The sequence below is a fragment of the Lottia gigantea genome, assembly GCF_000327385.1.
Source record: "Lottia gigantea unplaced genomic scaffold LOTGIsca_20, whole genome shotgun sequence".
Taxonomy (NCBI): Eukaryota; Metazoa; Mollusca; class Gastropoda; family Lottiidae; genus Lottia; species Lottia gigantea.
This window is the reverse complement of record NW_008708401.1, coordinates 363,492-389,424: the sequence shown is the minus strand read 5'-3', so window position 1 is coordinate 389,424 and position 25,933 is coordinate 363,492. Positions and strand designations below refer to the sequence as shown.

At 32.5% G+C, this 25,933-nt stretch overlaps 1 protein-coding gene across 1 annotated transcript; it reads right to left on the bottom strand.

Annotated features, from left to right (window-relative positions):
• Positions 1 to 2,815: 2,815 nt before the first annotated feature.
• On the bottom strand, positions 2,816 to 25,716 carry LOTGIDRAFT_231476 (hypothetical protein). Its single transcript, XM_009053620.1, has 12 exons — positions 25,587 to 25,716; positions 23,030 to 23,141; positions 12,856 to 12,949; positions 8,255 to 8,309; positions 6,589 to 6,729; positions 6,222 to 6,382; positions 5,603 to 5,704; positions 5,174 to 5,319; positions 4,506 to 4,674; positions 4,049 to 4,161; positions 3,631 to 3,715; positions 2,816 to 3,376 (listed from the first exon to the last, which is right to left on the bottom strand). Exons 1-12 carry the CDS (start codon positions 25,699 to 25,701, stop codon positions 3,323 to 3,325), a joined length of 1,347 nt encoding a protein of 448 aa, XP_009051868.1. The 5' UTR covers positions 25,702 to 25,716; the 3' UTR covers positions 2,816 to 3,322.
• Between the last annotated feature and the right edge of the window lie 217 nt (positions 25,717 to 25,933).

Here is a 25,933-nt window from a genome sequence, read left to right as displayed (position 1 = left end):
TTATAGCCATCTTTCTTGTAAATGCAACAATTTAGTTTGCGAATCAGAGGCCTCTACAACAAGCTCGCAATATTTGAGACGTACCATCCAATCAAATTTATGCATTTCATGGTGCAACAAAGGTGGATATTACAGTTAAGCTATTACCAACTTCTTCTTATACCTTGACATTGTGAAGATGAGTGGAGCTGAACAACATTATTATGTATATATCAGGGACACATTCAGCATTCTGATTTTCAAGAGGATGGCTGTAATCACAAGATTATAAGCAATAATGAAGTCATAATGTAGGGAAGAAATAATGACTGCCATAGAAATAACAGGTGTCCCCGATACACATATATAGGCCATGCAACCTCTGATGAATAGCTTTAAACAGTGCTGCAAATAAAAAATGCATACCCATGATATACATACAAAGGCAAGGAAACCTCTTGATTGCATCAAACAAAACTATTTTGAATGAGCTGAAGGTAGATAAAATAAAATCTGTATTACTTGCTAAAAGAATATAATTTTCAATGAACATATTTACATCGTACATGTATAGCCATTTTATAACTTCAAAAAACATAATGTCTGATAAACAATATAATATATAATGATTGGAGCTGCCAATTTGAATTAATAATATTAACAATATAATATATATAATTGATTAAAGGTATTTATACACATACAGGTCTGATTTAATACTTAAAACACAACCAGTCTGACTACCTACATATTTAAAAAAAAAAGTAGTCATAACCGAAAGTAGTAATCACCAAAATGTAAGTTTTGTCTGTATAGTTTCTTTGCACTACTTTTCCTGAGGAACAATTTCCAAAACAAGCCATTAACAATCCCGAGTGGGTATTTTCAGGCAGTCCAGCACTCCTTGATAAATAAGGGCTAATTTTAGGGATAAAATTTAGGAATACATAGTGAAAGACAGGTAAATTTCCATGATAGTACTTTGTATTTATAAAAAGTCTGTATGTAGATAAATATCTCTGACCATTAATATTTAAGCACAAGAACAGTATGATTGAATAACAAAGATTGGTGAGTTCTGAACACATGAAATAGACAAAAACATTGAACTACCTCAAGCAACTGAACAAATACACTTTTATCAGACTGTTTTATAGACTGTCTGCGGATGAATGATGGAATAACTGCGAATGATATACATATAACTAATGAAATATTTTGAACTATGAAACATATAAATGATAATAGCACTAATATTTGTTAATTTGGCAAGTCAAAGTTCCTGACCATAGTTCAGTGAAAAAGTGAATGAAAATTTGTTCAATGTGCAGAATAATTTTGTACACAATTTTGTGTCTGTAAGGAAGATTGAACTTACTTGACTTGAAAATACAGAATTTAAATTTGTATTCACATCATTTCAACATAACTTTCTCAAATATCAATACCCTTAACCAGATTTCTAATGAAGACACTATTTGACAAGAGGAAGGCAGGTTGCTGTATAGAATTTATAGAATTAAAGATTCATTTTAAGTTGTTCATCACTTGACTAGAAGTACTAGATAATGATATGAATAACAGAAAATATGGCTATCGCTTTCATTTTTACTCGGAAACCAGCTGAATATGGATTTCCTGATCCAAATATAAAGAGACATTGAACATTGTAAATTGAATGAAAAATATAGTTTTCACGCCCTACTATTCTACCAATGCTTCACCAAAAAAAAAAATAATATGAGCTTTAGTTGAATTTGAAGATGCCAATATAACAACCAGACTGTTCCAAATGTCTTTACTCTTTCCATAACCCTATTGAAGAACCATAACCCAGTTGAAACAAAATACTATTACACAAAAGAAGGAAAAAATATTAATAAAAATATTGAGCAGTATAATGTGTTGAATTAGACAATGGTCAATATTAATACTGTTACAGAGATGTAAGTGACTATTGAATTCATTTCCTGAACTTTTGGGAAGCGTAGGCAGCAAAGTGATTTGCGCTTCTTATCCAAGAAAGAAATGAATCTGCAAAGTTAAAAATTATCTTTGTAACCAAATTTGAACTGTTAAAATGATATGAGCTCTTAATGATTAGATATCAATCAAGTTTTCGTTGTGTATATATTACCACTCTTGTTCAGGGAGTTTGATGACTGGATACCTTAAGTTAAAATATTGGAAAATTAACAACCATTTCCAACCTGACTGATGAGGATTCTATATCCAAAACAGCTTCTTTACAATGTCAAGCTGTTTCGAAGTCTAAATAAGTATTAATGCCAAATGATGTCAAGGTATTAGACAGAGTTACTTGGAATTTGTGAAGATGCAAACACTGGTGATGACGGCAAGCAATAAGCCATACGTCAATTAAAAGGTCAATTTAGGAATTTTAGATAGATAGTTGATTTACATTTCCAGCAAACAAAAGATAAGTCCATAATAGAATGATAAGAAACTCATAAAGCGTAATGCATTTTAAATCTTTAGTGGGACCTAACCCATAGCACCAAGATGGTCATATTTTGACAATTCAACACAAGAGACATAAAGCTTGTTAAATCTAAGAGATAAAGCCTTTTCATCATTTACATAAAATCTTGCTAATATTTCATTGTAGACATGAAGTCAGACTATCCGTCTTTCAAGTTACATTGGATTTGACTCAAAAATGCAAAAATTAGATTTTTAAGGGATTGTAAAGGGGATTTCCAGACTTTTTGTGTATTTGTGCATCAATTTGCACCATTCCAATTTGAAGTATGATGTTTGTACATAAAAAGTTCGGAAAACCTATCTCCTTAAGCCTGAAAAAAGAGATCCCTGAAGTAAAATAAACAATATCATAATCCATATCCGTATCCATTCCAATGATAACAAGTTACTCAATTTGATAATAAGTTACTCAATTAGATAACAAGTCACTTGATTCAATAACAAGTTACTCAATTTAATAACAAGTAACTTGAGTTCAATAACAAGTTACTCAATTTGATAACAAGTTACTCAATTTGATAACAAGTTACTCAATTAGATAACAAGTCACTTGATTCAATAACAAGTTACTCAATTTAATAACAAGTTACTCGATTCAATAACAAGTCACTCGATTCAATAACAAGTCACTCAATTCAATAACAAGTCACTCAATTTAATAACAAGTTACTCAATTAGATAACAAGTCACTTGATTCAATAACAAGTTACTCAATTTAATAACAAGTTACTCGATTCAATAACAAGTCACTCAATTCAATTACAAGTCACTCAATTTAATAACCAGTTGCGTGGTTTAGTAACAAGTTACCAATCCCAATCCATCCATTTTGAACATATTACATATCATGCTCTGCTACACTCTGTTGAAGATATTCTTGATATAAAGTTTGCTGAAAGAAAAGAAAAGAATACATATGAATGGGTATCTACAATTGTGTATTAACAGAACGATATATTAGTTGTTTTTCCAATTATATCTAGTGGGGATCCAAATATATGACTAGGGTTTTGGTCTTATGTACAGATTACATTTGTTTGAGTGCATTAGTCATAAAAATCAATAATTCTACAGGTGTTTGAATCATCAACATGGAAGTTTTTGTTAAAGAATGTCCCATCTTGTAATAAGAATGACAACTCTTACCTTTTTAGACTTGACAACATTTTGAACATAGTCTCTCACTTCCAGTAGATTTCGTTTCTGTTTCCTACTTAATGTAGGTTTAGTTCTGTTAAAAACAAAGAGTAAACAATCATTATAAATGCCAGAATAATAACACCATGTAACTACATACAATTCTTTACTTTTGTTTCACCTGACACTTGATTTATCAAGTTGAAGGGTGCCATATCTACCAAAGCCAAATACCATGGTGAAGGTTGCAATACTTGAGGTGATAAATCTCATGTCAACCGAAAACAAAGTCAAATGTTTTAAATGACAATTATTTTTCCCTTTAGAAGTTTTTATTTTCAATCAAGGTGTCATGATGAGAATTTAATATCCAGATCAAGTGTCGCTAGCATGTGAAAAACTTTTATTAATTAGAAAAATAACATACCTAGAGAAGAGTTTAGCTATCAATAGAAATATAAAGGCTAGACACAGTATTCCAATAATAACATGGTTGGTATAGGAATCTGGTATCTTCTGCCATAACTTAGCGAGAGGACCCTGGAAGAGGAATACAGTGGTAAGTTAACACCCCTGAAGAAATTCTTTGATTGTTTATGATTTATGACCACAACAACAATAAAAACCAATCAGATCTTCAAATAAATTAGATCTGATCTTTATTTTCATATGATGTCTTAGCAACTCGAGGTGCTTTTACGGGTTGAAGAATTCTTGAATGGGCTGTTGTTTGATAAAGACTAAAACAATATTAACAATTTAGATCTGGAATCAGTCAAATTAGTAACAAGTTAAGATCTTTACAGAGCAAATCCCTTGATATTAACACTATGAAGTCTAGACTGTAGATAAAAAATAAAGTGAAAGTAGAATGATTAACTCACCAGATAGACAGTAAGTGTTAGAACTATAGACTCTCCTAATACAGAACTTAATAATTGATGAGATGTACTAATGAGAAATGTTGCTAATAATAGTAACGGTAATAACAAGCCAAACATACTGTAACATATACCACGTAATCTCGCTTTTAAATTAGCAGACGCTTGTTGACTGAAAGTTAAAACATGAATTGAGAGTTTTTAAAACTTTGATGCACTTGATTGTGTTAATGAAGACAGGCGACGAGACATCGACCATCAACCATGCTATTTCTTAGATCAAACCCAAGTTATCTTGTATGATGCATACTTGGTAAACAATATGCTTATCCTCAATGCGAAATAGCTAGTGATGGAGGCACATCCTGAAGTGCATAGTCTGCTAGTGTGCAAGCTATAGGGATAATTTGTTTTGACATAGCTTTATTGTAAACGGAAAGAGTTACCTTCCAGCAGCTCAGACCTTTAGCAATGTCCAAAAAGTTGGTAGTGTGTGCTGGCTACAGGTCCAGATAATTTGATGCTGTCAAAAAATCCAAAAATCAGTAGTAGGTTTTGAAACATCATGGTAACTAATGATGCACAAGGAACAAACTGAAACAATGCCAGGATCCAAACAGATAACATATCCACCTAGCTCTTATGAACTAATAATAAATGGAGTAACTTACTCGTTCTGTGAGAGTTTATCTTCTACTAAAAGAGCAATTTGATCACAGTTTTTCTCTAACTGATTTAATGTTGTTTGAATTGTTTGGTTGATAGTTTTTTCTACATCTTTACATACTTCTTCTATCTGATTGGCACATCGACTACCCTACAAACATCACAAATTATTGAAATGAAATTTTACATCTTACTACTCTGCTCTCTCCAATGTATTAATGAAGATGAGAAAAGCCATCCATTGTGCAATGATGGAAATTTTAAAGGACAGTTGCATCAGCCTACATCTTTACCAATTCTGAACTGTTGAAGGAGACTGTGGGCCTCAGTCTATTGTCCCATTCCGTTCAAGTCGGCCATTTAGTAATCATTATAGGAAAGTCCCTCCACCCATAGGCAACAAATACTGTATTAGTAAATAGATAATTACCAACCTTATTATTGAGAGATGGTACATATATTGTAGGCATATCAAACCCGGTTTTATTTAACCCTGGTCTTTTACACAGTTCTTGTACAATCTGCATCATTACCCTCTACAATATACATAAAATATAACATAAATATACAACATGTCCGATGGTGAAACACCCTTAAACAAATGTAGTCCTCTTTTGTATCCTTATGTGTACATGTACAGTGAAACTCCTCTAAACTGGCACCACACTAGATCAATGGAAAAATATTGGTTTATAGAGGTTGCTGGTTTATTGTGCGACATTAAGTATCAATAGAGTAATATACAGTTCATTAAAACAATGGACATCGATTTAGAAGGGTGTCAGTTTGTAGAGGGTGCGGTTTTGAGGGGTTTCATTATATATTATATATATACAATATTTCAGTAGTAAAATGCAAATTGTACCTGTCTATCACTAATGCCCCGCCTCATCAGCTTGACTAAAATATCTTTCACTTAACCAGCTGATTTATTTGTTAAATGAAAGTAGATTGTACCTGTCTATCACTCTCATGCCCCGCCTCATCAACTGGACTAAAATATCATTTAACTTGAACAGGGTGATTCAATTGTAAAATGAAAGTTGATTGTACCTGTCTATCACTCTCATGCCCTGCCTCATCAGCCTTGCTAAGATAAAACCTAATGCGTTCAGCATGCTTCTCATTTAATCTCTCCACTATATTCAATGTTCTTTTACATAATGCTTGACCAATAGGATCAAAGAAAACAAAGATCAGATCGGCTAAGTCTCCTGCAAGATTGAAAAATGAAAGCTGATTAATTCCTAAAAATATTTAGATTATATCCTGATAACACCGATTTCTATCATTCTGGTTCCAGTTAGACCTCCATGATTCTTGCAATGATTAGCAACTTTTGCCATATAGGAATGATGCATTAGATGCTATGATACACACAAATAAATTGAAATCCTCTTAGCAACCTCTTAAAACTTACCAAGCCAGGCAATAGAATCATTGACATCGAAGGGATATTTCATATCACCATCCACTAAACCAGGAGTATCTACAAACGTCACCAAACTAAACTTCTTCTGTTTTGATGTGGAGATCTCAGTTGTTAAATAATCAATAACACCTGAAATATATCATAGTTGTTTTAATTTGATTTTTTGAAATGATTTTGTGGCTCTGAAATCCCACAGGTTATTCAATCTGTTCAAATGTCGTTTAGATTTCCTGTTTCTTTTGCAGGGTGACAACACTAAGGTTAATCCTAGGTTGAATTTTGTATAACCCAGAACATGAAATACCAAAAGTACAGTGGCACAATTCATTAGTATTAGTATTGGTAATGACACTTAACAATGTATTGACAACACATGTAAGTCAGATGCTGGATTCATAGCCAATCTTGCAAAAAAAATAATTGAAATGTAAAATTCTACATGAAATATATAACAATTCCAAACTATAAATCATGAATTTTCAAGAAACGAGACTTGAATTTCAATCGATTCAGCTAATAGGAAAAGTCTGACATTGATGTTAAACACAATAAAGGAGTAATGAAAGATTACATGAAATGAAGATGATTTAACCAATCACAGCCCTTCATTTGGCAGCTCTCTTTCTAAATTACGATAGCTGACCCAATGAAGAGCTAAGATGAGTCTATTATATACATTGACATGATTGAAATGATCTACACATATGATACAATACTCTTACACGATACTTGGTAGCGATTTGGCGCTGTGGGTTCGAATCCTGCTCTATCTTCGACTACAATCACCTTATGACCTATGTGGTCTCTTCAAAATGTAAGGAGTGTTGAATAAGCCTGCTTTCAGTGTCTTCACACATGCTAAAGGTGTGAAAAGTTAGGATCTTGACTTGTCAATGTGTACTAACTAGTGCTGGGTATCGCCAGTGATGCCACGATTCAATACATATTGCAATACAAGCGTCATGATACGATATTTATCGCAATATGTGGTAATGGAAATAAAATATAAACATTTTACCTTCAAAGTTTAATATATATTAATTTTTAACTGTTATTTTTTGTGATGAAGTATGAGTGGTTAACGTCCACTGCCTTATAAAAATAGTTTCCATCAATATCAGTCCAGTCAGTGTAAAAAAATGTTAATTCCTTTGACCAATTTTTACTTGTTATGGAATGAGAGGTATCGTTTTGCACCGCCATACATAGATTCACTGATATATTGTGCCAGCATAAAGTAGAAATGACTACCTTCTTTCTGTTATGACAAACAAACTTCATGATGATACAAGGTGTTGATATGACTGGAAGATTGTACAGCTCTTCATCAGGCAGCTTGTTTGAAATGATCAAGTCTACCTGAAGAAGGGCCGATAATCCAACAGATTCTTTGTGCTGTATATGTGATGCAGGAAAAGTTGCTTCAATTCTTGCAAAATACCAGTTTAAACAGTACAAATAAAAGAACCTTTCATTGAAATTGATAGTTCAACATTGCCTAAAACACACTCTTACGAAACATATTAGATCTGCACAAAAATAGCATATTATTAGAAATTTCCCTTTATATTTCTGATTAGCTTAGCTAAAAAAATGTTGGATTGGTCCAAGAGATGGTGAACTGTCTCTTAATATATATATCTCTAGTACATACCTTCAATCTGACGTAGAGGTTCAAAATGGGGATACAGATGTAATGTTGCATTTCCCTGAAATATACAAATGTTAAAATTTAATTTAAAAGATAACCAAGCAAAGTGGGGAAATATGCCCATACAGTATTACTCACAGAGAAAAAGAATCAGAATGATATTGCTGTCTGTAGCACAATACGCCTTTGATTCCAAGCTGTATAACTTTGAATTGGCACAAATAAACATACAAATCAAAACTATAAGAAATCTGTAACAATTGACGCAGGTCAAGCTGAATGAGAACCCACAAAAAAGTGAACAGAATGACAAACTGTTCGAATGTTTCATGTCCAAACTTTCTGTGGGCATGTAAATATCAAGGACTACATGTAATTTTTCATTTAACTTCTTTTCCACTTTTGGCTTGCTAAATAAATTCACGGACACTGTTAAACACAGTTTATAAATACAAATACATAGTTCATTATTGGATGGTATGCAACACTGGTTGTTTAGCAAAATACGCCATCTTCCTGATACATTTTCAGTATATCAAGGGCAGTCACCTATCTGTGTCAAATGAAATCAAAATCTAATTTGTGCAAGATATTGTTGATATAAACAAACACACATATAGAATAAAATTCTATCGCATTCACAAGCCAACAAATTTAATTAAAATCAGATGAAAACTGTAGTCTCTATTGAGTTCACAAACAAATTGACTCCTTTTAAGGGCAATAACTCAAAACTGTTCATCGAAAACTCGTTAAATTTGAACTTGACCAAGATTTCATAAATATATACATTATCGCATCAATTTTCATTAAAATCAGATAAAAACTGTAGTCTCTATTGTGTTCACAGAAATGTTGATGAACTGACGGGCAAAGGCAATATTAAAACAGTTCATCATATTCGAACGTGTCCTAGATCTCATTATAAATTTTCACACCAAATATCATTTAAATCGTATGAAAACTGCAATCTCTATTGTGTTCAGAAGTCAATTGTGGATGGACGGACATGGCAAGGACAATATACAGCCACATTACAATATTAAATATTCCATCTCTACATCAGTACACAATCAAACAGACTGTGAAGGGTGTCTGTGAAATATGCAAGTACCATAAACTTAAAGTCAGGTTCAATAATGCTTACATTGTCTAATTAGCCAGTATTCAGTCAATAAATTTAAATCTAATTATAGGTCTACTCAGACATTATTATTACAAGGTAATTAAGGAAACTGAAAAATCATTTAATGCACTTAAAAAGTTACCCTGTCCTCAAGTAAGCTTAGCTAAAAACTAATAATGCTTAATGATTAAGTCATATATGAAATGAACGCAATTTTAGTCCTACTGTAATGCACCCGATAAGGCTAATGTAGACGAGAAATGTCTCTTAACTGTGCACAGCCTGCAGCACACGGGTCCCATCTGATGAACAAGATAATTTTGTGAGGGTAACAGCAATAGCACACTCTTGTCAATATTTAACACACAGGAAACACTTTAATAAAAGCCTGAACTAGAGCTAGATATATCTTACATTCTCTAAAAGTCAGGTTACCTGCTTGTCACTTCAACATATTCAAAAATATTACACATTTCCCTTTAGCAGGTCAACTTTGTTTTTGGGACCAAGATAATATATTGTTTATGATGTTTATGTATTATGCATTATAATGTTAACTGCTGTATATTATCACTCCATATTCAAGCTTTATTTGTTACTTCTGAATGAGAGGACAGTATGACTTAAAATGTATTAAAACAGTCTACACCATATCATCAGTCCAGATGTTAATTGTAAATAAGAGGACAGTATGACTTTAAATTAAAACAGTCTACACCATATCATCAGTCCAGATGTTAATTGTAAATAAGAGGACAGTATGACTTTAAATGTATTAAAACAGTCTACACCATGATACCATCAGTCCAGATGTTAATTGTAAATAAGAGGACAGTATGACTTTAAATGTATTAAAACAGTCTACACCATGATATCATCAGTTCAGATGTTAATTGTAAATAAGAGGACAGTATGACTTTAAATGTATTTAAACAGTCTACACCATGATATCATCAGTCCAGATGTTAATTGTAAATAAGAGGACAGTATGACTTTAAACAGTCTACACCATGATATCATCAGTCCAGATGTTAATTGTAAATAAGAGGACAGTATGACTTTAAACAGTCTACACCAACTATATTATCAAGATTTAGATATATCAATTATAAATTAGAGGACACTAAGACTTCAAATGTAATACTAGTCTAGCTAGCTATCAAAGTCTGAACTGGAGTTGAATATATAGAGAGTTGAATGACCAGACAGTATGACTTGAGATTCCAATGTCAAATCTATATTATTATAGATTTCATGCTATCTACCGATCTATTGCTAGCTATGACCAGACATTGTGACCAGACTGGTGCTGATTATCAGTAAATCAAATCGAATACTTTGGTATTAGCATGAATATAACATTAGCTAAAAGGACAAACCTCACTGCAGAGTGGCAGTAGGTGTCCTAAAGTGAGCATTAAATTGAGTGGTTGCAAATATAATTTAAACTGCAAGCTTTGTTGAAATGAATGCTTGGTATTAGCATGAATATGACATTACAATAAAGAACAAGCCATATTTTAAAGTGATAATAAGGGTATTTGTAGAATGTACACTAACATACGGGATTAAAAGAGGTTTTCTAAACTTTTTCAAAAAATGACCAAAATAGTCTGATAACATCGTTTTTGTCCTTAGAGAGCGAGGACTAACTTCAGTGGTTGCAAAAATAATTTGAGCTGCATGATTTGCAAATTGAAAGTGAAGTTTGGTAATGCACCTGAATTGTTGCAAAATATAACTAGCTGTTCTAGTTGAAATGAACTATGAGTGCATATTGATATTAGCCTTTTATGGGAAGGGACAAGCCAATGGGCCGTATGCCAAGCCCAGAAAATGACGAGGTAAGATGTGACACAATGACAAGTGTATCAGGAATAAGCATATCTGATACCTTGAAAGGTATACCAAGCAAAGTTTATATTTTGCAGTTATTTCACACTATTTTTTACCTATGGCCAATCAAATTTCATATTTTCATTTAAATGAAGTCACATGCATAAAAGATCAACAATGATAAAATGTCATCAATAATATTTATAAATGATATCCTATTACCAGGCCATTATAGCTTATTATTTTCCACCACCTACAACTTTGTTGAATCAGCAATTTTTTAATTAACATGGTCTGTCAACTAAATCAGAATTTCAAGTGAGCTATTTAGATCTCGTCTGAAACATAAGGATTCCCACGTGCAAACAGCTTTACAGGCTGATAGAGACAAGATGTCAACTATTCTTATCTATTTTGTTTGACAATTAAAATTCAGCATTCTCCATCAAGAACACAACTGTAACCTCTCTTTCCCTGTATTAATAAATCATCAACATTCTCAAGCAATTATTACCTCTGATGTCAGAGGGAAATGAATTTTACGTCCTACTTTTCTACACAATGTGTTCTAACGAAGACAGGCAATGACCGTGCGATGAGGGAAATTTTGGGATCTTTACCATGCACAGCCTGTAGCACGAAAGGCCTCAGTTTAATGTCCCATCCGAATGACGAGTAGCTTTTTTCATGTCAGCCCCTCGTACCTGCATCACTGACATAGGGAATCCGGGTTGAAAAATCTGAAGGTATTATCTCGACCAACACTGGGAATGAACACTGGACCTTCAGGTTAGCAAGCAAGGGTCTAGCTGACTGAGCCACCACGGCTCCCTCGGGTGCAGTAAGCAAGTTGTTGGATGAAAGGTTGGGCATGATGAACTCGTACCCTCCTGATGAATCGAAATGATCAGCACAAGGTAGCATTATAAAAATCAGTCTGTGGTGTTGAAAATTGTTGGGCCACAGTTGGGCATTATCACTTTGTACACTAACATTAAATCACTAAGATCAGCATAAGTTAGAATAATGAGGAAAGTTAATAATAACTTATAATAGTCAATGACTGTCTGACCAGTAGACTGTATGACCAGTACAGACAAGTAGGCGGTCAATACATTGATTAGATAACAGTCTATTAGACTAGTGTATTATTCTATCATAGTTGTATTAAAGGGTGAATACCTGCAATCATACAACTCATTTTTATTTAGTCAAGATAGTTGTTTTAACCTTTACCAACGAGTGCAGGTAATCAAAAAACTTACTCAGTCTAAGTTGAAAGTATTGCCACCATAATTGTGTGAAAGATTACAAAATATACTTAAATTATACATAACTTCAGTGTTGGGGGTTCATTTTATCAAATTATGTAGTAATTCTGCAACAGTTGTGAATGATTTGCATCTGATTCAGATGTTATGTCGATGGAACATTGGGGATTCATTAAGCAAAAAACATAAAATTTCACACATTTTTTGCTTTCTGCACTTTTTCAACTACTAATAAAACTCCTGATCACTTATGTTTACATGTTTCATGCTGTGTTTTGGATTCAATTCAATGTATTTTCAAAGTTTATATTCTATTGAAATTCTTTAAGCCATCAGTTGGCCATATACTTTATATATAATATCAAACTTACTGTTAAAGATTCTCGTTTTCGTCCACTAGTGACAAAAGTGAAACCCTGTGTTTCTATGGCAACACCAGTTCTCTGAACATGTTCTTCCACATACCTGTAATATAAATGATACCAATTTCAGAATTTTTTAATTTTTAACAATTTTAGGCTAATACCATCTCTGGTTCAATGCACTCAGACACTGTTTAATTATATCATAAACTTTCAGCTTTTCATCAACATATATATTGAACTTCAAGAGATTGTAAAGAGTTTTTCTAAATTTTGTATGTGTATTGGTGACGCTCATGCATCAATTTCACCATTCCAATTTTAAGTTAAAGGGACAGATGCGCCAAATATATGTTATTCCTTTAAAAATACTTCAAACTAGGAATTTTACGAACTATTTCCATATATGTCTTTCTATATATTAACGAGTCGTCATTTTAACATTCAATCGTAGATATTTATGGACACACATGGATTTGGAAGCTCGAATTTCAACGGTGAGCTGTGAAGACTGTCACTGATCGGCTTAGCTTAAAAAGTCACGTTTGTGAGACTCAAGTATGATGGGTCAAAAAAATGTCGCACCTGCCCCTTTAAGACGTCTGTGGTTTGGTGACGTCACTAATTGCAAAATATCCCAAAATAAGCCCTTTGCTAATAGTGACATCATCAAACATTTAGATTTAATGGAATTCCAGGAACCACTGATGAAAAATGAATGATGCAATTTGATACAATAAGTGTCCCTGATAAACATGAAAAACCTCTGTACAATCTATTTAAACCAGACAAATAACGTGAATATTTCATAATTATGAATAATAAAAATAATTAAATTCCTACATTGGTAACAACTCCCAATCATAGTTCAATAATTCTTTATCTATATTATAAAAAAATAACAGCTAATATCAAATTTATGTTGATTCAAAATTTAAATTAATCATTTGTGAAATGAAATGAAATGAATGGAGTTAAACTCCTACTTTTCTGCACCTACTAATGAAAATGGGTAATACCATGCAGTGTGAAACAAGGGAAAATTTCCCTATGACAGTGTGACAATAGCTTTTTCTTTTTCATTTCTAACTTTTAAGGGAAACCTAAACGTGCACAGCATATAGCACAAAGGTTTAGAAAATGTATCAAATAGAAACTAGGATTTTCAACAATTTTTATTATTTGAAGCTAGCACATACTTCCCTATTAAAGCCATACTCAAGCCATATTCCTGACAAGTCTAAAATATATAGATTAAGAGTGTAAACTGAAGGTGAAGAAATTATATATCAACAAGTGTGTGTAGTAGACCAGGTTTATAACAGTGATTGAAGAAAGGAAAGTTGATAATTGTAATATTTTGTCTGGAACTGGTGGTTTTAAAAAGAAAAGTGAACATCGGAAGACAAGAGTCAAGTTAACCTGGGATTGTCTGGGGCGAGGTAGATTACTTTGACAAAGTGCCAATATCTACGCTATTTTCTATATCCAAATACACTAGACTTAATACAATTCTTTACTTTCTAATTTATTAATCTCAAATAACTAATCTAAACATATAGACCGTGTTCTTAAAAATAATTTATAAATAAAATTATAGGCGATATCTTCCTTTCTGTGGTCACTTATCCAACATGTAGTTTAAAAATAAAATTCTATGAAGAACATTACTCAAAAAAAAAATATATATATATTTTTCATTGTATCATACATTTTTACGTCCACTAATGAACTTTTCTTTTTCCACAAGAAATACAATGTCTAGTCAATACCTTTCAATTATTAGCCACATGGAAACAAACAATTGATTTTAGGACAATTTCCAGATTAAAATATAATGAAATGATAAATCTTTCTTTGAATACAGCTCAGACAGAATTATATACATTTTATTTTAATACACAAGTCACATCACAGACTCCACAATTATACTACTGCGAATGATGAAATGCCTTCTTCTACTATGTTCAGTATTTAAATGACCCCTCAAAATTTATGGAAATTGAATAAACAATAATGTCTTAGTTTTTGCAGCTTGATCTTATGAAGATAACCAAACATATTAAGTGTACAATGAGGAAAATTGCATTGGATATAATCATCCATTTTTGTATTTAAAGCTTATTTCCAGAAACCAACAATTGTAGGCAAAACCTACTGAAGTGGTTTTCAGGAGTCCAGAATATTTTCTCTAAGAGGGTAGTTATTAGTAACTTAACTTCTAAAATATCAAAATAATTTCAATATCCAGAAAATTAGAATTTTTGGTTTTAGCAATACATCGGCATTGAATAAAAAATCAGAATTAAATCAAATTTCTATTCATCTTTAAAATATCTGTATGTTTCTTCAAAAATAACCAGTAAAATATTTGTACTTACATTGCCCTGTATTATTTAATAATCTTAATAAAATATTTGTATTACCTCAATAGTTAATAAATCCTATATGGTATGATCATATCACAATACAATTCAGAGTTAACAGATAAAATTAATCACGAAGTTCATCCTCTCACAGACTGATACAAACAGAAAGTTTCCGAGTAAGGAGTTAGTAATATATCACAATGTCTCGGACAATTCCCACGGCAGTACACAATCCTTCCAACCTTAATACTACATACATTACTTGTCTGGAAACTAACTCCAGCACGACTCGGAATTTTACACATTCCAAGTTATTTTGACCTTTAACAAATTATTATTTGACTTTAATCCTTATATTAGAAGTAGTCTAGACCATTGCGTAATACTGCTGAACAAGTACTGCTTGACATGCTTAAAGGGACAATACTCCTGTGTCAATGAAGAAAAACAAGTCCGAAAGATTTTATATAAATGAAATTTGGAAAATACAATTCAACATAAGGAAGGCACAAAAAATATAAGGAACTTCAATGAACAAAGAAGAAAGATACACTTGGAAATATGCAAGGATGTTTAGCTAAAATGGAATAAATATTTTGGCATCAATAAAATATTCACATTTCTCTATGGATTTAATATGGTCTGAATAATGATATGAAGAAATTTATATCACAGCCAATTTCTGAAACATATTTTCAACACAAATCAGCAATTATTTTATGATTAAATTTGTAATGAAAGAAGAATTCACTGCATAAACAGTTAAAAACCAATAGAATCTTAACTATTTTTTAAACCTTAGATCTTAGATACTTGTTAATCATAGTCCATACTATATCATAGGAGACATGAAACATTAAGTACACAGAAATCTATAATACAAAAGTACATGGAAACCTCCATTTATTCAATCATAAGATCAAAGAAATAATATCCAATAAGTGATCTCTCATCTTTAACATGACATTTACATTCTATTGAAAATAATACAGTATAGTCTACAAACTCATTATGTTTCATCATTCAGCATTAAGTATTGATGACAATTATATCTATATATATATATGTATTTATATAGAAGTATCTATCCATTTAATTGTCTTATTTATCTATATTTTGCGCTTCTAATATGCTGTTGAAAGTTTTTTTATACAGAGGGTCACTTAAATCACTTGCCATAACAGACGGACTTGATGGGACAATAAACACAAGGCCCTGCATGTTACAGACTGTGCAAAATTAAGGAACCCATGACAGTTGGAAATCAAAAAGAGTGTAGTTAAGTCTTGGAAATGTTCCCCTCGCTGCATTATGCATGCCTGGCTTCTTAAGCTGAATCAAGTGCAAATCTCTAATGCAAAAGGATAAATAATGCACAGTTTGTGCTGAGTATCTTTATGGCATACAAGTACAGGTTAAATGGTGAAAAATTTGCTTTTCTTGCTCTAGCAACTGTAAGTTTTGACAACTGTAATGCAATGTTAATGATTCCTAAAATGCATGCCTCCATATACATTTTTTATGCAAGTTTCTAGCGAACAAAATTCAACGTAAACAACCCTAAAAATATAATGGTTATAAAGAAAGAGTTTTAAGTATTTAAAACTTCAGGAAACAGTAGATTTAAGATTTGAGAAAAATAGAAACAGATATCCTACAAAGTAATCAGTTGAGCTAAGATTTGTCTAGACTTTCTAATTTAAAATCGGTTTTTTCCCCTTCTTTTGTGAAATATTAATTTTCTCAGTTTGCTGATGAAATAAAAATGTCTGGCGAATATTCCAGGAGAGAAATATCGAAAGTGAAAGTAGAGGAAAATGAATTCTAATTTGGATGCGTGTGAAACTGTAGACGAGAGAAACCAACTAAATGATGGAAGAATAATTTACTTCAACTGCTAAAATCAATATCATTGTCTATCAATTTAGAACATTATCATAAAATACTGGATTGATGTTCTCAAAATAGAACATGAAACAGTGCAATTTATAGGGTTATGATATCCATGACATTGTTGACATTTGCAGAAACTTAACTCTCGAAAACACAGCCACAGGCATTGAAGAAACCGAACTCTTCTTTTGGAAGTAGAGACATTACAATTTTACAACCAATAACATTGTCGGTCACATTTGAAATTCGAACATTAACAATTTCTTAAAATGCTGGATTGATCAAAATGAACATGAACATGTACAGACTTCCATGACATTAATTACAGACAAACCTGATGCCATTTTTAGTTTAATAATTACTATGAAAAAAGGAATGACGTGTTAAATTATGTACATAAGCTGGGAAAGTGACCAATTTGACAACAATGTCCTTTTAAATAAGACAAATAATGGGCTTAAAGATATTTATTTAACACTGACTATACCTCACTATCAGCTGACAAGCTATAGATCTTCTCTAAGGTCATCAAGTACACTATGACTTAATATACTCTATCCTTTAACATTGGTATATCAATATCACACTAAGACTGGGTGAATAACCTTTATATTGGCAATAGACTTCCTTTATCAGTTGCACACAATATACCTATAAAACTTATATAACATGTGTCCAAAAACTGTAACATTCCTAAAATAAACTGCATACTTCACATCAATATAATCATACTGCATAATGCCAGTAATGTCAGCTTTGGTAGAAAATACATCAATTATAAGCCTAACAACACTTTCAATACCAAGATTAGGGTCATGTATGGTAGCACCTAGTTGATGGTAGGTATTTAGAGTGGATCCCCTTTATGGGCACAAAACTGTCCAATGTTCACATAAATAAACTGCAAGACCAAATCAACCGCAGTAACTCAGACTTGCTTATGGCAACACTTTCACTCCACAAAATCAAAAACAGTTATACCCCAAACCTTCAATAAGCTTACACTTGCCAACATCAAAAAATAGTGGCAGACTTTAAAAGCAGATGATTATTTAATGTTAAAATTCTGGACAACAGTCAAAACCATTGAAACTGTAACACGTGATGACATTAATACATACCTTTACGCTAGATGAATCCAGACTGAATGAATAATAAAACATCAATAGTCATAGTCATATTAACATTGTGAAAATCCTGTGCTCATCTAAAATCATGCCATTGACTAACTACAACTATATTATCTAAATGAGAATAGTTTATATATGAATTCGAAGGTCTTGTGTCGTTCAGGTTTACCACAGAAATCAAGGTTACAACCATGCTGATAAAAGTGTTCTCATTTCTTCCCGTAGCTTTTGTCCAGATTTTGTACTTTGAGAAGTGATGCAGACAGCTGAAATTAAGCTTATCATCCATTGACGCAGCTAACTCCCAGTAGGGCAAATTGTGCTAATTCAGCAAATATATTCTTTATGTTTTTATGATCTTAATTCCTACAAAATCATATATCTAAAAGATAATTATCTTACTCTCTCTATTTTTATACAATTTCATAAAAGAATCTTTTATACATTTTCCGTTGGATGAACATATATTCTTGAATTATATGAAAATTGATGGAGTCTCAATTATCCAGACTAGACATATTGAGTCTCAATTATCCAGGCTAGACGATAACTCACTTAACATCAATTTCAATTAGCTAGACCAGACTTGACGCCTGTTTTCTTTGTAGTTATTAAATCAAAGTTTTATTCTGTCAAATACCTTAAGATATATCAGACAGTCATTTTAACTTTCCAGGGATGCTGATACAGACTAAAAGATAAAGTTCATCACCGTATATGGCTAATGAATAATACAAGACATGACCTATGCCTGTGCTTTTTATGGGAATTATTTTCTTGCAACTCCCTAACAAGCCAATAGATTCAACAGACTCAGCACCGTCAAGACCTTATTCATTCATCAGCCATACTGAAACCAGAAAGAGGCTTATAATGCAAACAAAGGTCAGAAAAATCGCCACCGACGTCTCTAAAGCCTTCTCCTTCAATCCCCAAAAAACTCAAAACTAATTATAATTCACATCATTTAAATCATAGTTGATTAAGAAATTTAAAGATACTTTCAGATGATTTCTGAGAAATGGCAGTTTTAAGCCCTTTTCTCACTGTTGAGTGGGTGTTCATTATGACATCGCATCTTTTCAATGGGTGATGTAATTTGCATTATGAACACAGGCACCGGTTTCTATAAATAGTCTACTGTCTCTATGATAGTATAATATAGAAGGAGGTGGCTTTCGCGTGTCACGACCGTCTCCGCTTCAGACGCTTTTTCTACCATTTACCGTAATGAAACATAATCCCAACCTTATATGAATTGTTTCATTGAATATTTTCCCGTGACAATAGACATATTTTATATCTCCCTCTGTGTTCCTCCTCATACTAATCTAACTATTGTTCAATATCAATACTAAAAATATTTACACCTATCGTTTAAATCTATCTATTTCCGGTTGAAATATAAGACCGAGTGTTTTGGCCAAAAACAAAGGAAAAAGAACTTTTCTACGGGACACCCTTTATCTGGTGTGTATGACCCAACCGGTTTCATTCCATTTAACTGTCCGGGGAAACCAAGAGTGAATTTTTTACTACAATAAAGCCTTGTATAAAATGCGAAATTGTTTCAGATTAAATGCAGTGTCAAATGTTGAGAGGAAATTGATCTTAGGCAGAAGATCCCTGCATCAAATGCGGAGGCGAAATTGACCTAATGCGGAGGCGAAATTGACCTAATGTGGAGGCGTCTCAGGTCAACAGTGGAGGCGCCTTTAATTTTAAAATGGCAAAAAAAACTGATATGAGAATATGGAAAGGGCAAAAGAGATGTAGAAAACTAAAAGGACAAAAGCTGAAATAACAAAAACCATCTCACAAAATGAATCCATCAAAATATTTGTGATACGCAATAAATTCAAATCTTTCAAACCAAAGTGAAATTAAAAACTTTAATAACAGTGAATTACAAGCGTTAAGGTTTAATTGCTGGTGAATTGAGACTGGATAAGGAGTGGAATCAAGATTTAATACGATGTATAAAATAATGATACATTAATCTCTTCTACAGTAATTCTAACCCATATATTCTATATTTGCTTTAAGCACAAAACGTCTGGGCGTCTGTGTCAACTATAGATAAGGTCAAGGTCACTTTGTCTGCGAGCTGACCTCCTATTGACTTATAATGCACTTTGGCCAATGAAACAAGTTATCACGTCATAAGTTGACCAATCAGACAGATTATCTGTAGACAACTCACCTAATAAAGCTGCAAGCTGAGTAAATAGAGTAGATCAATACCTGGTAGTTGATTGGTGGTTAGCCCGATCTCACGTACTAATAAATAACACTATTATACTTCACTGTCTCTACCACTGACCAAACTAGTCTCTACAAACTGTTGACTCAACACATTTTATCAGAAGGGAAGCAGTGAAAGATGAAGCGAGGCCAAGTAACATTATTTGAAACTTGTACGATTTGACACAGACAGTTTAGAAATGAACGAAATGTCACACGAGTAAAATATTCCAAAAATAATCAATATAGAAGCAAGATAGACTAGATTGAAGAATTTGAGTGAAAATATTGGAAAGAACTGTAGGAGTAGTGTCTATGAGAATAGAAATAAAATGGTCTATGTCTCCACAGTGGGCGTTAATTATCAATTGTTGAACCATATTAATAAACCTATCCTACGATTTTTCAAAGACTGTTGATTTAGTGGGATTCAATTGACCAGTTTATTTTACAACTCATAAGCAAAACTCTTTCATTGTGACAATGAAAAAAAAAGCTGTAAAAAAAAAAAAAAAACATATGCCAAAGTTTTCATGAGGAACACAGAAGATCTGTTAAACAATGGAATAATCAACCCTTTCAAAAGAGTAAGCACTGATTTATTTGAGATATCCTATACACTAGATTAATCTGAGCATTATAGTGAAAAAGAATTGAAAATTGGACTGTTTTTTTAAAAGTTCTAAGCAAATGGAGTTCATAAAACAAATATTACTACCCTTTTGATATTAATAGAAAAACCAAGAATACTTTTACGATGTTAACAGAAATTGATAAATCTACGTACAAAGGATAAAACCATACCTCTGAACAATATTGTTGTATCATGAAGGGTACAGGGACATATGATAATGTTTAGATGGACTCAATAGTACAGATACCAAAAGTTACCACAAATTTAAATTCTCAAAATAAAGCAATCACTTTGATTCACAGACAGGAAGGACATTTATTACCTATAATCTTATGCCTAGCTGACAGTCTACTAGAGTTAATAATAATAATTTTATCATCAAAAGAACATCATTTTTGACACAAATTCTATTAAAAAGAAAAATCCCATTGAAATTATGTGAGTATAAGCCTTGCAAGGTACACAAAGGTTAATTGAACATAGCAGACAGCAATCTGGTTATCCAATGAAATTCAAAGTTTCCTACAAACAGGAAGTTAAGGGAAAGTAGTGTCATTTAAGATTATCAATTCCAACCAGAAAGATATTAACCCTTTGAACATAGTGTAAATTTAATAAAATGTCGTCATATACCCTGAACTCCAATAACATAATTTTAAGTGTTTAACATGTAAGTTATATATCATTCGGTAACAGACATTTTACTACGTATCGCATAATTATGTGTCCAGTAAACCACTCAGGTTGACAACATTGAAAGAAATGGCTAGTGCTCTGCAACTTCATGGTGTTATATGCAGATTGTCACATGATTTTTGTAATTCAAATATGGAAGATGATGATTAGATGACAATGAAATGTATAAATGCACATTTCCAATCCCAAGGAGGAAAAAAAAGAAAGAAAGATCAACTATATTTTACAAGGATAACAACTTAGGTTTATAATTTATGATCATTTCTACCAGTTGGTCTTTGGCCAAACCCCTGGACAATGATCAGATTTACAGATTGTGCACCTTAAAGATAGGTTCCCTTATTTTCATTTATGAAAATGAAAATGCTATTTATATGAATATAAAGTAGTGGTGTTCTAATGACTTGGAAAAATACCAGTTTGTCTCACATGTCCATAATTAATTCATAATTAGCTAAATTAGAAGAAATTTACCAGCAGAATTCCAATGAGTGACCGATCAAGAAAAGTAAAAAAGTCGTTTTTGTTTATCCACACTGGACATACATGGACATTTATGTTTGGTTAAAACTCTTAATCATATGCAATAAGAACATAATGATATGATTAAGAATAAATGATAATACATTAGAAATACCAATTAATCAAATAGTTTGCTTAATTTGTCAATAAAAAAATAAGGAAACTCATCTTTAAAGATCCCTTGCTGTTCTCTCATTGCACTGCCAGTTTTCATTAGCTCAATTAGGTGAACAAAAGTGTGACGTAAAATTCCATTCATTTCATCAATGAGATAAAAAGGTTTTTTACGGGTTGTTACGAATTCCTTTCCCACAAACTGGAAGTGGAATGTATCATCTACAGGTTCATTATTCCTTCCTGAACTTACCTTAAACTTACCTTAGCAAAGTTTGTTATCGAATTTAAGGACCAGGTGTGCTTCTAATTAATGAGGGAAGGGGGGTGGGGAGTATAATTCCATACAATGACGAGGTCCATATGCAGCACCAGGACCCTATGTCATACATTTGCAAATGTCAAAGAGGTGTTTAAGTTAATTTTTTTGAGAAACCCTATCATAGAAGGAGGATGGTCCATGATATTGTCAGATGTTGGACTCGTGTGTTCGTGACTTTAGTTGGCAAGTCAAATCTAATCTCTGTGGTTTTTGTGCATTTTCAACAACTATGAAATTTAGTAACAATACATTTACTCACCAGTTTATAAAGGAACTCTTGCCAGCTGAATGATTACCAATTAATAATACTGTTATTTTCTTTCTCGGTGCCAATAGAGACAGGCCCAGGTCTTCTCCAATTCTGACCAGTCCTGAAAATATACATCCATCTTTTAAGCACCAAGTAAAACAGTCAAAAGACTTTTGCATTTCAAATGATCCATGTTTGAGGAGACTAGATGTTGAAACACTAGATCACAACTGATACTATAAGACCGGTTACACTAAAAATAATGACATTGTTCTTCATGCAATATTTAAATCATCAAATTGTTGATCGTCTGCCAGTTATTTTTAAGGTCAATTTGTTTCTAATAATGAAAAATAAACAACCACTTGTTGTTCTCCATCGAAAAATCATTTTTTATGTGTTGTCCCTCAAAAGTCGTGTCGAAATAATGTCGTTTCATGATTTGTCTCCATCCTGCAGGTATGAAATATTTTCTAACATTAGCATTCCCTCATTCAAATTCAATTTTTATTTTGCTCAGTCCATAATCCTGGCACAAAAGCCCCACCCTAAAAAGTAGACTCTTCCCATCTTGGCCTGCATCACTAGAAATGGGAAACCTAAATGAAAATACTATCTTGATGCAAAGCTCAAGAAAAGCAAAAAGTTTGACTTCAACTGATAACCCAGCAGCCCAATCTTCTGAAAGTCAAACACTTGCTATTTTCATCTCAAATATTTCAGTAATATTATAATTCTATAGGCCTATAACCAAAAAGAGTGTGAATCTTATCTTGATCAGTTGATACACATGTAAAAAAAACAACATAATTTTTCAGGTAACTGATGCATAAAACGTACAAATTTTGGCCCACATCGTTCTCAATTTTTAAGTATAAAAGATGTAAGACAAAATGGTGTAATTACTTGTAAACTACAACTCAAGATCTAGCCACACCCATTCCTTAATCAACTATACACTTAAAACACCAAAAACATGGCCTGTACTTGGCACCCATTAAAATTTCTATTTCGTTTTGTATCATTAATTGCCTCAACTATTTCATAACATTACTAATAGGTGAGTCATATACATGCATGTTTGGCAAACCACAAAGTACAAATATGTTTGGTTTAGAAAAATTGGCTCAAATTATACTGCAATAGCATTTTTTTTACTTATCGAAGAATCCCAAATTAAAATTTTTCTTGAAAACATTCTTAGGATACAAAATGAATTAAAAACATTTGTTTTTTTTTTTCGAAACAACTCATTTTTTTCTGATCCAATCAGAACAAGGACAAAAAATCACTAACTTGTTTCCATTGGTTTCTGAGTCAATTCTCCAAAACTTTAACTATTACAAGGAAAGAGTGTTTGGTTGTTCACATGTGATGATTTGCTCTTCTGCATCATGCTCTTATGTCCTACACTCCTGCTAAAACTGAATAGTTCAATCTAGTTTCAAGTTTACAATAACTATTCCTTATTGCCTACATCAATTACAAATAACCTAATGCCTATTTATGAAATCTTAAAAATGTATTTCCTATTTGTATCTTCTTTGATATTGCTCCTAATTCATTCACTTAACAACAATGTAAAGGATTCTAAATAGGTTATTTTACGTTTTATTTATATCAATAACACTGATAGCATAAATTTGCATCATTCTTATTTTCAATCAGACATATGCGGATCTCGGAATTCTACAAAGCCATTCATTTTTTATTAGCAGCTTGTCTGATGCCATGTAGTGACATATAGACTACTAATAAACAACTCAATACGTATGAAACAGATGGAAAAACGGAGTAATGCTAAAAGAAGGCATCAAAAAGCTAGAAAACCTCTCAACCCTTTCAAATTACAATCAATTTTAATGAAAAAAAAAAATCACCTTACAAAAATCCATTCATAATGTATTTCTGTCTGAGGCCATTTCTTTTCAATGACATTAGGAATAAGTCTGCATCACTAATCTCACCATTACAAATCTTTTTCTGAATATTTTAGCAAATGCAGGCCCCTGTATAGATTCCCCAAAATATGAGCAAGGGGCAATCAATGGTTATATATTAGATGAGTCATCAAAATAAAATTTTAGTCTTGTCTGCCTAGAATTTTTTTTTTATTTCATCATCAGCCAACAATTCATGACTCTATCATAAATATTTGCAACAGTAAAGCCCATCTTTGCTTCTTGGCCAACTCTTCAGTTCAGGTCATTGAACTTTTGGCCCTAAAATTCCAGAACTTTCTACCCACTTTCTGACTTCACACTTTTTACTCACCTCACCTGCCTGTGTTGGGTTCTTCCTGCAGAAACCAGACACAGGCCTGGAAATTTGCACAACTTACCTTCCAAGCCATGTCATGCAAGGATCTCTTTTGCAAATTCGATCCTCTGCCTTGCTTTGTGACCTGATGAAGTCGAGTGATCACATTCTGTCTGATGACCTGGCAGCAATAAGCTGGATGCTCTTCTTACGAAATGAAATCATGTCGTCGGCAGGGATTTTCGTCATGTCTGCATATTAAATAAGTTCAAAATTAACATTTTATGTAATATTAAAAATATTTTACCATTTTCAGGATCGATGTACAAACTGTGACATTCTCTCAAAATCTTTTCATTGACCGTTTGCGTGGCAGAATCAGAGGAATTGGCTGAAGAACGGGCTTTAACTTTTCCCGACATCTTAACCCTCTCCTGTCAAATGGACAGACACGTCTCGTGTCGAAAGGAATGAAAAGTTTCAAGTCCCGTCTGGGATTTTTTCTAAATATAATTTAAAATGAAAAAGAAAGCGATATTTTACTAAAAGGTGCAAAACGTGAAATTAGTGGATCTTCAGCTTTTTTTCGTCGAACCAAGACCGCATAGAAAAGAAAACAAACTTCCTTTTCGCGACGGTGTGACACAATTCCTG